This window comes from Ochotona princeps, chromosome 22 (assembly GCF_030435755.1).
Source record: "Ochotona princeps isolate mOchPri1 chromosome 22, mOchPri1.hap1, whole genome shotgun sequence".
NCBI lineage: Eukaryota > Metazoa > Chordata > Mammalia > Lagomorpha > Ochotonidae > Ochotona > Ochotona princeps.
Genome location: NC_080853.1, coordinates 20,744,577 through 20,757,021, shown reverse-complemented (window position 1 = coordinate 20,757,021; position 12,445 = coordinate 20,744,577). Strand labels below are relative to the sequence as shown.

The 12,445-nt window shown below is 47.1% G+C and overlaps 1 protein-coding gene across 7 annotated transcripts in view; it reads left to right on the top strand.

The window, feature by feature from the left end:
• LOC101520822 (signal-regulatory protein beta-1-like) overlaps positions 1–12,445 on the top strand; it is a 50,419-nt gene that overhangs the window by 35,700 nt on the left and 2,274 nt on the right. For 4 of the 7 annotated variants that reach the window (XM_058679434.1, XM_058679431.1, XM_058679430.1 and 1 more), the window contains 2 exons: positions 7,853–8,209; positions 11,654–11,974. The exons of 1 other annotated variant lie outside the window; for it this stretch is intronic. In XM_058679434.1, the coding sequence (XP_058535417.1) occupies positions 7,853–8,209; positions 11,654–11,974 (678 nt within the window). The remainder of the gene's footprint in view (positions 1–7,852; positions 8,210–11,653; positions 11,975–12,445) is intronic. 2 more of the 7 variants (XM_058679432.1, XM_058679435.1) reach the window with 2 other exon arrangements.

Below are 12,445 nucleotides of genomic sequence, written 5' to 3'. Positions count from 1 at the left end.
AGACCAAAAGTGAACCAGCCTTGATATGACTCAGAGGCTCTATGGGATTCTGGCTTCAGTCCATGGCTTAACCTGCTCTGCCAGAATGCCAGCCCCTTCCCATGTGCCAGACACTGTTGCAAATGCCTATGGGCCCTTCTGCATGGGAGCCTTATGTCCAAGGGACTCTGATCACCCTGCCTGACTGGTAAGGACACAGAAGTGCACCAGGAGCTTCCAAGGGAGCTGGGGTTTGACCTCGGGCAGGCAGATGCAGAGCCCGCAGAATTACCTGTTACTTTTCTCAAACACTCTTGAGCTCATGAGGGTTTATCCGCTGAGATGTCTTCAGCTTCTGCCAGTGGAAGGAGAAGAGGGCCACCAGGGCTAGTGGTGCCTGGTCCCATCCACTGGTCACTTCCTTCATCTATGCAAATTGATTTCATTTTATTTTATTATTTTTTTTTTGCCAGTCATCTGCATGGGGAAGTCCAGTTCGGACAGTCCTGTAGAAAAGATTCATGGGAAATAGTTTTCAGTGTCCCAGGAAGGTGTCATCCTGAGTAATGAGCCTATTGGGGACACAGATTATGTGATAACTGCTGTGTGCCAAGTGTTGTGACAAGCGCTTGAGTGCATTGGTGGATAAAGTACTTGTTCTGTGTACCTTGTGTCCCATAGGGGAAATTAACAGTAATCAATGCACACAGTATGGAGGTAACTAATATGGAATATTTAGTTATGCTGAAGGCTCAGGAAAAAGTAAGTATAGCTGGGTAAGAGAATTGGGGTCTGTGAGGGGAACTGGATTGAAAACAGGGTAACCTACATATGCTTCACAAGAAGCAAATCTGAGCGAAGATCTCACACAGGTGTGGGATTGAGCAGGTGGTTGATGGGCAGAGCCTTTCTAACAGGAAACAGCAGGTGCAGAGACCCTGAGACTTGCTCTTCCTGCTGGGTTTCAGGAACGCTGGCTGTCAATGCTAAGTAAAGTGGGGTGTCAAGGAACTGGACCCTGCAGCACATATACCTGCAAAGGAGAGCACACATCTTACCTGAGGTGTTGCTGGAAAATAGGAAGGAAGGCAACTTCAGTTAGGGTTCCCCAGCCACCTGTGCCTGAGGAGTAGATCCCTGTCACTAGAATCCACGTTTTTCTTTAGGACATTTTATACAAGAAGGGTTATTGTATTTCTCCCAGCATCCATAGACAATGAGGCAGGGAAATTAATAAGAATGTCTTACTGCTCAGGGTGACCCATGTCCCTTCCGCTCAGAATTTGTTGTCCCAAGATACTCAAGTGGCCCTAAACAGTTACCTGTAATTCTTTTAGAAGCCTTAGCTCTGAAGCTGTCTCTTTCTTTGATTGCTTGGCTCTGTGGTTCTGAACCTCTCCATTCGTGGCATTGTCAGTCCTCATAGTTCATCTTTTTTCTTGAATTATCTAGTCTTATTCCAAAGTTTTCCATAGGATACCATTTTTAGGTACATTTATATTGTATTAAAACATGCCTGATATAAAACTACTATTTTAATTGCTCTACACATACAGTTTATTGACACCCATTTAAAAAAAAAAAAAACTAGCAACAACATCCATTTTAGAAGCTTCTCCACATCCCAAACAGAAACACTGCACCCAAATTTCTTTTGCCTCCGGCCCTGGTGGGCCTATTCTGTGTTTGTCTCTTTGAATTGGCCTGTTCCAGTTACTTCATGTGAGCAGAATCTTGTCTTTGTCCTGTATCTGGCCTATTTCACTTCACATAATATTTTCAAGGCTCAAAGATGTTGTAGGACAGATCAAAAATGATTGCTTCTTAAGGCAAAAGAATATCCACTGTATTTATGTTTACATTTTGTTTCCTCAGTCATCTGTGGAAGGAGATTCGGGTTGTTTCTGTCCTGTTTTGGCTACTGTGGATAAGAGTGCCGTGAACTTGATGGACACTTCTCTGAGCCTCTGCTTTTTAGTTGTTGAGGGTTTATACCTAAGAGCGGAATTGCTGCATTGTTGGGTGATTCTATGTTTAAATTTTAGAGAAGGAGGGAATCTGGTGTGGCCCACTCACCTGGCCCAGGTCGTTGGGCCTGTGCGCTGGGTCCCAGGTCCATGAGCCTCAGAGTTGGGGGTGGTCCAGTGTGGCCCAGGTCAACTACCTTGGGTCCCTAAGCTTTCCTGCACAGTGGGTGCTGGTCTGTGAGCCCCATGGGCAGGGAGGTCCAACGAGGTCTGGGTCGCCTGGCCCAGGTCCTTGGGCCTGCCTGTGCAGTGGGTGCTGGGTCCGTGAACTCTGGACATGGAGTATTGGGAATGGCCTTGGTTGGGCATCCCAGGGCACCAATGGCACAGGGTAAGCTCATCAGCCACCTGGTGGCACACTTGTGAGGACTTGGTGTGTGGGGTTGCAGGGGTCTTGGAATGGCACAGGTGGGGGTGTGCTGGGGACTGGAGTCTCACATCAGGAGTGGTGGTCTGACTGTGGAGTGCATATGTCAGAACTGGGCCTCCTCAGAGGAAAAGATGGAACAGTCGACAGCTATCCAAGATGCGCATGTAGGATATGGCAGCCCATTGCAGACAACAAAGGACATCTGAAACCATAGCAGAGGAAGGAGGACAGAACACATCGGACAACTACCCCAGCCAAATGATGACAGCAAACATCTGGGCATATGGAAACTCCAAGGTTGACTATGTCAGCCAGCAGACATTGGAAGGGATTCCTCATCTTGGATTGGCGAGATCAACAGCATTTCAGAACTATCAAAACCACTCTGACAGAACCCTCGGAGCATGTGCCACAATGGGGATCCTGGGTTGATACTGGGTGGCCATTCTCCATCCCTGGGTACTGGGGTAGTTAGGAGGCTAGGGATGGCTTCTCCCCTTATCGCCTTCCTTCCCCCAGACACAGGAAGAATTAATAGAAAATTTGAAAACAATGATTGCATCCACTTTTCCCTAACCCTTAATCCTTCCCACCCTGATCAACTATGTAAACAAAATTAAAAATTAAAAAATTAAACAACTGAATTTTAGAGAGGTGCTGCTACTAGAACACAGCCATGACCTGTGACACCAGCATCCCAAATGAGTGCCATTCAAGTCCCAGCTTCTCAGCTTCCAATTCAGCTTCTCACTAATGAATCTGGGAAAAACAGCAGGAGTCAAATACTTGGAATTTACTACCCATATAGGAGAACTGGATGAACTTTCTGGTCCCTGGCTTTGACCAAGGCCATTTGGGGAGTAAATCAGCAGATGGAAGATCTCTCTCTCTCTCTCTTTCTCTCTCTCTCTCTCTCAGTGCAAATTGGCTTTTCGAGCAAATGTCTTGCTAAAAATTAAGTCTTTAGAAAACGTCATGATTTTTCATAGCAGCTGCCTGTTTTGTATTCCTACCAGCAATGCAGAGAAAGTCCAATTGTTCCACATCTTTGCTGATACTTACTATTTTATATTTTTGTTTTGCTTTCCTCATTTTTGCTTTGTGAGGAGTGTTTCATTTTGGTCCTGACTTTCGTTATCCTTTATTAGCAGTGTGTCTCAGCATCGTCTCTCACGCTTATTGAGTGTTTGTGCATCTTCTTTGGAGAAAGGATATCCCCTCTTCATCATCCTTCAGAGAGATGGGCTTTGCAAGTATTTCCTCCCATCCTGTGCCTCTTTTCACTTTCCTGATAGGATCTGTTGACACACAAATGTTTTCAGCTTTGATGAAGTCAGGTTTCATCTTCAGGAAGTCATTGTTAAATCCATTGTTATGAAACATTTTCCCCCAAGGGTTGTATTGTTTTAGTTCCTATCCTTAGATTTGGTTTAGTGTTGTATAAGGTACAAGGTAAGGTTACAGGTTCATTCACTTGCCTATGGATATCTAAGTAAGTGGGAAAAAAAACTGTTCTCAGAAACAAGATAGCGGAATAGGGTAAGGACACATTTAAACAGAAAGAGAATCATCAGCTAGGGTGAAGCAGAGATGGTGCATCCCAGGAAATAGGAGAGGACAGGTGGGAGGAACCCCTGCAGACCTGTGGACACAGGGAAGCAACAGAGACAGCAGAGCCGTGTAGCAATGACCAGATACCCCAGTGATCATCAGCAATCTGCAATCAGAGCTCCACCAGTGGCCAGGTGGAAGGGGAATTCACTTGGAGCTCAGGAGGTAAATCCAGGGATAGAACTGGCCATCCTGCTGGTTTGCTTGATCCAACCATGAACAGAGGCAGGGTGGCAGAGTCCAAGCAGGTGGCTGCAGGAACAGGGTAGATGCCCACTGGGCATCATTTTGTGTACTGAGCAAAGAATTGGCAGGTTGCCTGGAGGAACAGTGAACTCCACATATACTAAGCTGGGAGAGAACTTGTGTCTAACTAAAGGCATTGCACTGGTACCACAGGGAAAACAGTATTGATTCAGCATCCTGCTGGTTCCACCCAAAATAGGTCTGGGTGGACCCTAGACCCTACAGCCAGCAGGCACAGACCTGCAGTAATAACACATCAGATACCATTTTGTGTATAGAAAGAAGGCTATAGGAGGAGGACTGAAAGAACAACATTGAGCGAGCAGGTGCTAAGCCAGGAGAGAGCTCGTTCTGACTCAACACATTGCACTGGTCTCATGGGAAAATGGTACCAACTTGGCATCCTTAGGATTCTACACAAAATAAATCCAAGTGGCCCTCACCTAATGGCCAGCAGGTTGCCTTTAGTCAGACCAGAACCACTGACAGTGATTTAGGATTTAGTTATTTAAGACAGATGGTGTTTCCCTAATCCCAGGCACTGCTCAAGCCAGGAGCAAGAGAAAAGTTGTGTAGACAATGGTGTGGCCACAGCACAAGGTCATAGAGGGTGGAGAGTGGTGAGCCAGGGGCTGGGGCTATGGAAATCGTGGTGGAAGCCTAGCATAAGGGCCCAGGACTGAAACTTGCTGGAGAGAGTGGCACAAGTGACTGCAAACAAAGAACTGGGTAATTAATGCAATCCAGTAAAATCGACCTGAAGACCTGTAGGCAGCACAGCTTTGAAACCAGCCTGGAGGAGAGGAATCTGCTAACCAGAATAGCAATGACCAGGAATAAAAGAAGAGACAGAGGCACAATGCCTCCCCTGCAAAGGAGCAAAAGCCTTTGCCAACCTCAGAGTTAGCTCAGGAGTACATCGAGGAAATGGGGAATAAAGAACTGTAGAAAGTTGTTATCAAGATTCCTAACAACAGTGAGAAGCACATATAGGAGTCCAAGAAATTTAAGGAATATGTCCCACAAAAAATAGCAATACTGAAACAAAATTAAGCATGATTACTAGAAATGAAGGACACAGTGGAGCAAATTAAAAATTCAGTGGAAAGTCTCAATAATAGAATGAAGAAGGCACAAGAAAGAATCACAGAATTGGAAGAAATTTTCTTCAACAATGGGAGGGAATATCAAAAAGCTAGAAGAAGAACTGAGTTAATGTACGAAAAATATTCAATAACGAAGAGACTATGATAATCAAGCTCTCTTTAGTTGAACACAAGGAAAAGATCCTTAAATATTCATGTGAAAAAATCAGTTAACATGTGGAGGAAGGCCAATCAGATTCACTGCTAATCAATCAGAGGAAACTACAGGCCAGAAGAGAATGGAGTGACACAGTCTAGATTCTAAAAGGAAAAATATTGTCACCCCAAAATAAGGTACCCGGCAAAACTTTGCTCTGTCTTTGAAAATGAAATAAAATTCTTCCATAGTAAAGAAAAGCTCAAGGAATTTACCTCTTCCAGACCTTACTGCTTGACAGTAAGAGAAAAGGAATAGCTCCTACCAAAATCAAAGGCAAATGTGGAGAATGTTCCAATAAAACAGCAAAAGAAGACTAAATCAATGAACAACACATTGCTAAAATGGCAGGACCAAAACACTACATTTTGATATTAATCCTGAATTTAAATAGCTTAAACTCATCAATCAGTTGTCATAGATTAATGGACTGGATCAAAAAATGAAACCCATCAATCTGTTGCCTACAGGAGACAGATCTCACCAATAAAGATATGCAGAAACTGAAAGTGAAAGGATGGAAAAAGATATTCCAGGCTAATGAAAAGGGAAAAATAAGCTGGTATGGCCATTCTTAGATAAAATAAAATGGGCTTTGATGTGAATAATATTAAAAGAGATGAATGACATCACATTATGATCAAAGGACCCATTCAGCAAGAGATCACCTTACTAGTTTCTTACGATGTTTTCTTTTTCATCTCTAATTTTACTTTGCTTTTCCTGCTAGTCTAGCTAAACATTTGTTTTGCTCATCTTCTTAAAAAATGGCTGTTTCTTGTTGCAATTTAGAGTTTTTTAGTTTTGGTGTCATTTATTTTTGCTGCGATTTTTATCATTTGTTGCTTCCTGTTCATTTTCCTGTTTTAATAAATCTTTGAGATGCATTATTAGATCATTTAAAATGAAAAAGGATAACTCTTCCATGTTCTTCATTTAAATTATTTTATTTTCAATTGAAAGGCAGAGCTATAGAGAGAGAGACAGAGAGAGAGAGAGAGAGAGAGAGAGAGAGAGATCACCCATCTGCTGATTCACTACCCAGATGTCTGCAACGGCTGGAGCTGAGCCAATCCAAGGTCAGGAGCTTCTTCCAGGCTCCCACATAGATGCAGGGGCCCAAGGACTTGCTGCTTTCCCAGGCCGTGAGTAGGGAGCTGAATCAGAATTAGCAATATGCTATATCGACATTGCAGCAAAAGATTAGCTTCCTATGCCACCAGGCAGCCTCATTAAACCAAAACCTTTTAATCACTTTGCTGCAAAAATAATATGCTGCTACTGAAACCCCAAAAGAGTTTTAAAATTATCAGCTTTTGTGTCATTAACAAAATTTTCGAATGAACGGCTTGAAAGAGTGATGACCATGTGATGTTTCACCCATATTACAGGAGAAAGGGGCTGTTGTTAAGATCTTACCTGCAAATATTGCATCTGATGGCAAAACTGTTGAGGACTGCCTTGGGTGGCCTAGAAAGGAGGGACAGCACCCTTCAGAGGAGGAGGCTGATGGCAGCTAAGAGGTTTTTGTATGATAAGAGAACATGTTTACCAGTCTATGTGTGCCAAGATTTTGATGGAGTAGAATCAGTGGTTTAACAATATTAGTGACTGCATATGAAGGCCCTGGCAAGTGGAACAAAACTGTATTCTTCTTATAGGGATCCATCAGGAGATACCTTTAATTTTTTTCCAAGATTTATGTTGAATGAAAAAGCAGGGGCCAGTGTTTGTGGTGTAGTCCCTTGTGGGTACTGGTTCATGTCTTAGTTGCTTTACGTCTCACCCAGCTCCCTGCTACTGACTGGAAAGACAGCAGAAGAATCTCAAGTACTTGGGACCTTGCCTCTCATGTGGAAATCATGGAGGGGTCTTCTGCCCTAGTCTGTCCAGACTTGGCCATTGTGGCCGCCAGGGGTGAACATTATGGTTCCAGATGTAATGTGTTTATTTCTCCTTGTCTGAAACTCAGACTTTCATATGAATAAGTGAATCTTTAAAATAAATAGATAAACTTTAAAAATTAAGAATCACTGGGAATAATCATCTATTTATTAGGTTTTATATAATACATTTGAAAATCCTTAAAACATCTCCTTTGATTGATTATGAAACTCACTGTTTTAACTGAAAGTTCATAGAGTTCCATTTATCAATGTATAAGAGCTGAGTATTTTAACTTATCATTCGTTGTGTCAGAATTTCTTTGTCCAGTTAGAATATTTTAGGGCAAATGATCCTAAGACTGACACACACTTTCTGATGTGAGCAGGTTCCCATGAGGATGAATAGATAATGTCTCTGTCTCCTCCCCCAGCAGGGGCAGCAGAGGAGGAGCTGCAGGTGACTCAGCCTGACAAGTCCGTGTCGGTGGCAGCTGGAGACTCGGTGACCCTGCACTGCAGTGTAAACACCCTGCTGCCCGTTGGACCCATATACTGGTTCAGAGGGGCTGGGCCAGACCGGAAGACGATCTATGACTTCAAGGGAGGCCAGTACCCCCGAGTCACAAACCTCTCAGATGTCACAAAGCGACAGAACATGGACTTTTCCATCCGCATCAGTGACATCACCACAGCAGACACCGGCACCTACTACTGCGTGAAGTTCCGGAGAGAGGGTGCAGGAGACGTGGAGTTTAAGTCTGGACCGGGCACACAGTTGTCTGTGCAAGGTGAGTGTCCCACAGGTTTCCATTGGCGTTTGGCAGGTGGTAACAGTCCCAGGTTATTAGTAACACCCTCCACTCTGTGGCCAGCCCCTGGGAACCAGGTACAGTGTAGAAAACTCATTGTCCCAACCTGATATCATCCCTTCTACAGATGAGGAAAGGTGAGACTGCAGAAGCTGTGCTAACTGCTCAATGCTGTAAAGCTCAGAAATGGGTGGACACTGCTCCTTGATCTGCAGAGCTCCCTGGCCCACCCTCTCTGCAGCCTGGTCCAGGCTTCCCACCCACAGTAGGGGTTAGGAATTGGCGATCTGTGGAACGCAGGCCTCACCTGCTTCCTCGCGGAGAGTGTCCCCTTGGGGTGGCACAGCTTCTCTTCCCCTAGTAGGCTTGGGGCACACCAACTGTGTGCCTTGCTCCCCTGGGATGCACACTGGGTCTTGTCACAGTCCACTCATCCCATGAACCTTGGGCAAAAGAAAGACAGTTGCTACACATGGGACACTGAGGACCCCTAGGGTGTCTCCTCTGGTTATCCCAGCCCTTGGGGGTGCAGGTGAAACCAGGTCTGTGGACTCCATGTCTGCTGCTGTGTTTTCAGTGACACTCAGGGAGAAAGGGTGGGGTTGAATATAGGAATTGTTCATGCGTCATCCCCTGAATCAAGGATAGGGGGCAGAGTGGGCACTGGGGAAAAAATGCACCCAGGCTCCAGGAGGAAACTGGAGACACAGCAGCCAAGGGACACACCCTGCAGAGGGTGCATGGGGGATGATGGCGGGCCTGAAATTTCTCAACTTCAGATTCCTCATCTGTGAAATGGTGATCAGTAGGGGCTCCTTTTGGAGAGTGGCAAGGATTGGGGGCATCTCAGGGAGCCCCCAGCACAGAGCAGTCACCCCTGAATGCAGGGTTGTTGCCAGGGTGTGTGATCCTGGGCAGGTCCTGGCATCCCTCAGGTCCTTACTTCCCCACTGTGAGATGTGGATGATTCTGGCTGCCACGTAGAGCCCCAGACATGCCTGGATCAGAGCTGGCCCCGAGCATCATCTGGAAGCAGTGGTTAGGGGTACACACCTGCCTGGCACCTTCCCAGCCTAGGTGGGGACACTAGGGTCTCCCAGAAAGGCCTTAGGGCTCCATTTCCCGGCCACAGCGTGAGATGAGAGCAGTGCTAAGGGCTTCATCAGCCCACATGGTCGTGGGCTTGTCAGTTCCTCCTCAGGCTTCAACTACCTAGGGGTTGGGCAGGCTGGGCTGAGTCCACCTCTTCTGCTCTTTAGAATTTCACACCCAGGCAAGCTGAGAGCCAGGGCAGCTGAAATTTTAAGTATACCAGAAAATGCTAGAACAGTGTCAGGGCGTCAAAGCCTGAGGCCACAGAAGAATAGTGGCTTTCCACCTGCACAATGGTCCCCTGGGATTGTCCTTGAGAACAGCTTTGAGAGTGCGATGCTTCATGATAGCAGGAGCCTAGGCAGCCTTTACGAGGCCCCCGGCCTTGCAGGGACTGTTTCCACACACAGCCAGGACACACCTGCTCAGATCCAGCCTCAGCATATGAAATTTGCTTGTGTCTGAACAGCAGGAGCCCCGTATCTCCCCACACACACACACACACTTTATAGCTCCTGCACAGCCTGCAACCACAGACCTGCCCCTGCACAGCCTGCAGGGCCCTGTGGGATCTGACCCCCTGCCTAGCATGAGCACACCTAAAGCACCTGTGATCTTGCTGGGGCTTTACAAGGCAGCTCCCAGCCTGCACACCTGAGGATCTTAAAGAGAAGAGGGCGAGATCTCCCTAGGCAGTTTCTTCTGTTTGTGTTCAGCTTCTGTTGCCACTGGACAGGTCAGAGTTGAGCTTCTGTCTGTGGCCCTGCCTCGTGTCTCATGCAGCTTCAGAACCAGGAATGATCAGAGACCCTGTGCAACCACAGGTGTTCATTACTTTTGTACAGATTTATTTTTCTTTCAAAGGCAGATTTGCAGAGAGAACGGGCCAAACAGAGCAGAAGATAGTCCATCTACTGGCTCATTTCCTAAATGGCCACAGTGGTTGGAACTCTGCATTGCTATCTGAAGCCATGAGCCAGGAGCTTCCTCCAGGTGTCCCACAGGGGTACAGGAGTCCAAGGTATTGGGATATACTCTGTTTCTTTCTTAGACCATAAACCGGGAGCTGGATATAAGTGGAGTAGACAGGACATGAACAGGTGCCCGTATGAGAGGTTGGCGCTTCATGAACAGTGTAAGTTTGCTATGCCACCATGCTGGATTGGTGATCCTGTGATTTGTGCTTACCTCACTCACCTCACCAGGGTGGTGTTTTTATCTACTCCAGGCTCGTGGCCAGCCACACATGACTCTGTCACTTGTCCCGTGATGAAGCCCTCACTGGGACACACATAAACACACTCAGAGCTGGGGGAGGATTCAGGCACTGAGATAAACAGCGCTATGGCCTGCATCAAGGTCTTGAAGAGCCCAGTGTGGGTGATACTGATGATTGTGGCTCATCATGGAGGGATGCTGGCTGCTGATGGCTAGATGACTTGTTCAAGCGACACCCACATTACTGAGTGCTAATATGGGTGTCAGGGAACAAGTTAATATTCACATATGCATATACTTGTGTGAGTATAAGCACTGTGGGGAACCCTTTAGAACACATGAGCAGGGAGGGCTGCCCAGGCTCTTGTAATTCACACACACATACACACCTTATGTGCTTGTAGGGACACAAAGAGCTGCCTGCTCAGGGCTTTGGTTCCTGGAACTTGGAGCTGCTGAGAAACAAACCAGCTCTGCTTTGTGGGCTTTCTGATCTTGGTTTGCTGCCCATAACAAGAGATCCCTGATTCCCCTCCCTTCCCAGGGGCCACAAATCTGGCACCTGCTGGAATGCTTATGGAAAGGCAGAGATTTTAATCCCTGCAGGGAGAGCTCAGGATAGAACCAGACCCAGGAGACAGGGAGTCTGTGGCGTGCAGCACCTTGGGTGCCACAATGAAGGTCATGGTGCTCCTGGCTACACATAGACCTGCTGCAGCCCTTGGGGAGAAACGCCTGCTCTCCTGTTTCACAGACACAGAGCCATCATGTGTCCAGTCCACCTCCTGGGGGCCAGTCATCCTGGCTCCAGCCATGAGGGCAGCAGTGCTGAGCCACTGTTCCTGCAGGTGCTTCTGGAAAGTTCTGTGTAAGTTTTGTTGGACAGGCAGCATAACAGAGAGCAGCCAGGACTGTGTTCCTGAGCAGGGCTGGGGAGTCAGGCCTAACAGGGAAGGAGCTGCTCATGGTCAGACCTTAAGCATCCTGCCCCTCTGTGAACGAGGATGAGGGCCTGCTGCCCAGCATGATACATGGACATGACCTCTGCGTCCCTAGCCTGTGGTAACCATGGTCATCACTATCTTGTTTCCCGTGTGAATGCTCCTTTTGTAGCCAAACCCTCCAACCCTGAGGTGTCTGGCCCTGTGACCAGGGTAGCCCCTGAGCAGACTGTAAGCTTCACCTGCAAGTCCCATGGCTTCTCACCCCGCAACATCAGCCTGAGATGGTTCAAGAACAGAAACGAGCTCTCGGCCTTCCAGACCAGCGTGGAGCCCGCAGGAGAGAGCGTCTCCTACAACATCTCCAGCACCGCCCAGGTGGTCCTGTCATCTGGGGATGTATATTCACAGGTCATCTGTGAGGTGGCCCATGTCACACTTCAGGGGGGCCCTCCTCTTCGTGGGACTATCTACTTGTCTGACACCATCCGAGGTAGATTCCCACAGCCCTTATCTATGTCCATATCTGACCAGCATGCTTTTTCCCTGCCAGCTCTGTTTGATGCCTTGGTTGCTTCATCCAATTCTCAGCAGCCCTGTCTACTCACCTTGCACCTAGGGGTGCTGGTCACTTCCTGTCCTCTTAGTGACAACTGCCATTGAACACCTGCCAAGCACTATGTAGATGGCTCCACTTATCCTCATGATAGCAGAATGTTCTAGCAAGTACCTGTGTGGGCCAGACCCTTGTGCTTGTTGACATAACTGCATGGGCTGTTCTACCTGCATCAAGAATCTGGGCTTGTTGAGTCACTTGGTGGCATGCTGTTAGGAGTTCCCTGTCCTTAGCTCCTCTGCATGTACTGCTGCCACTTGCATAATGAGTCCCTTCCTGTCTGAGTGCCTGCTACATGCCTGGCCCTGTTTCAGGGGTGCCCTCATCCTGGTAACCCTCCCTAGTGAC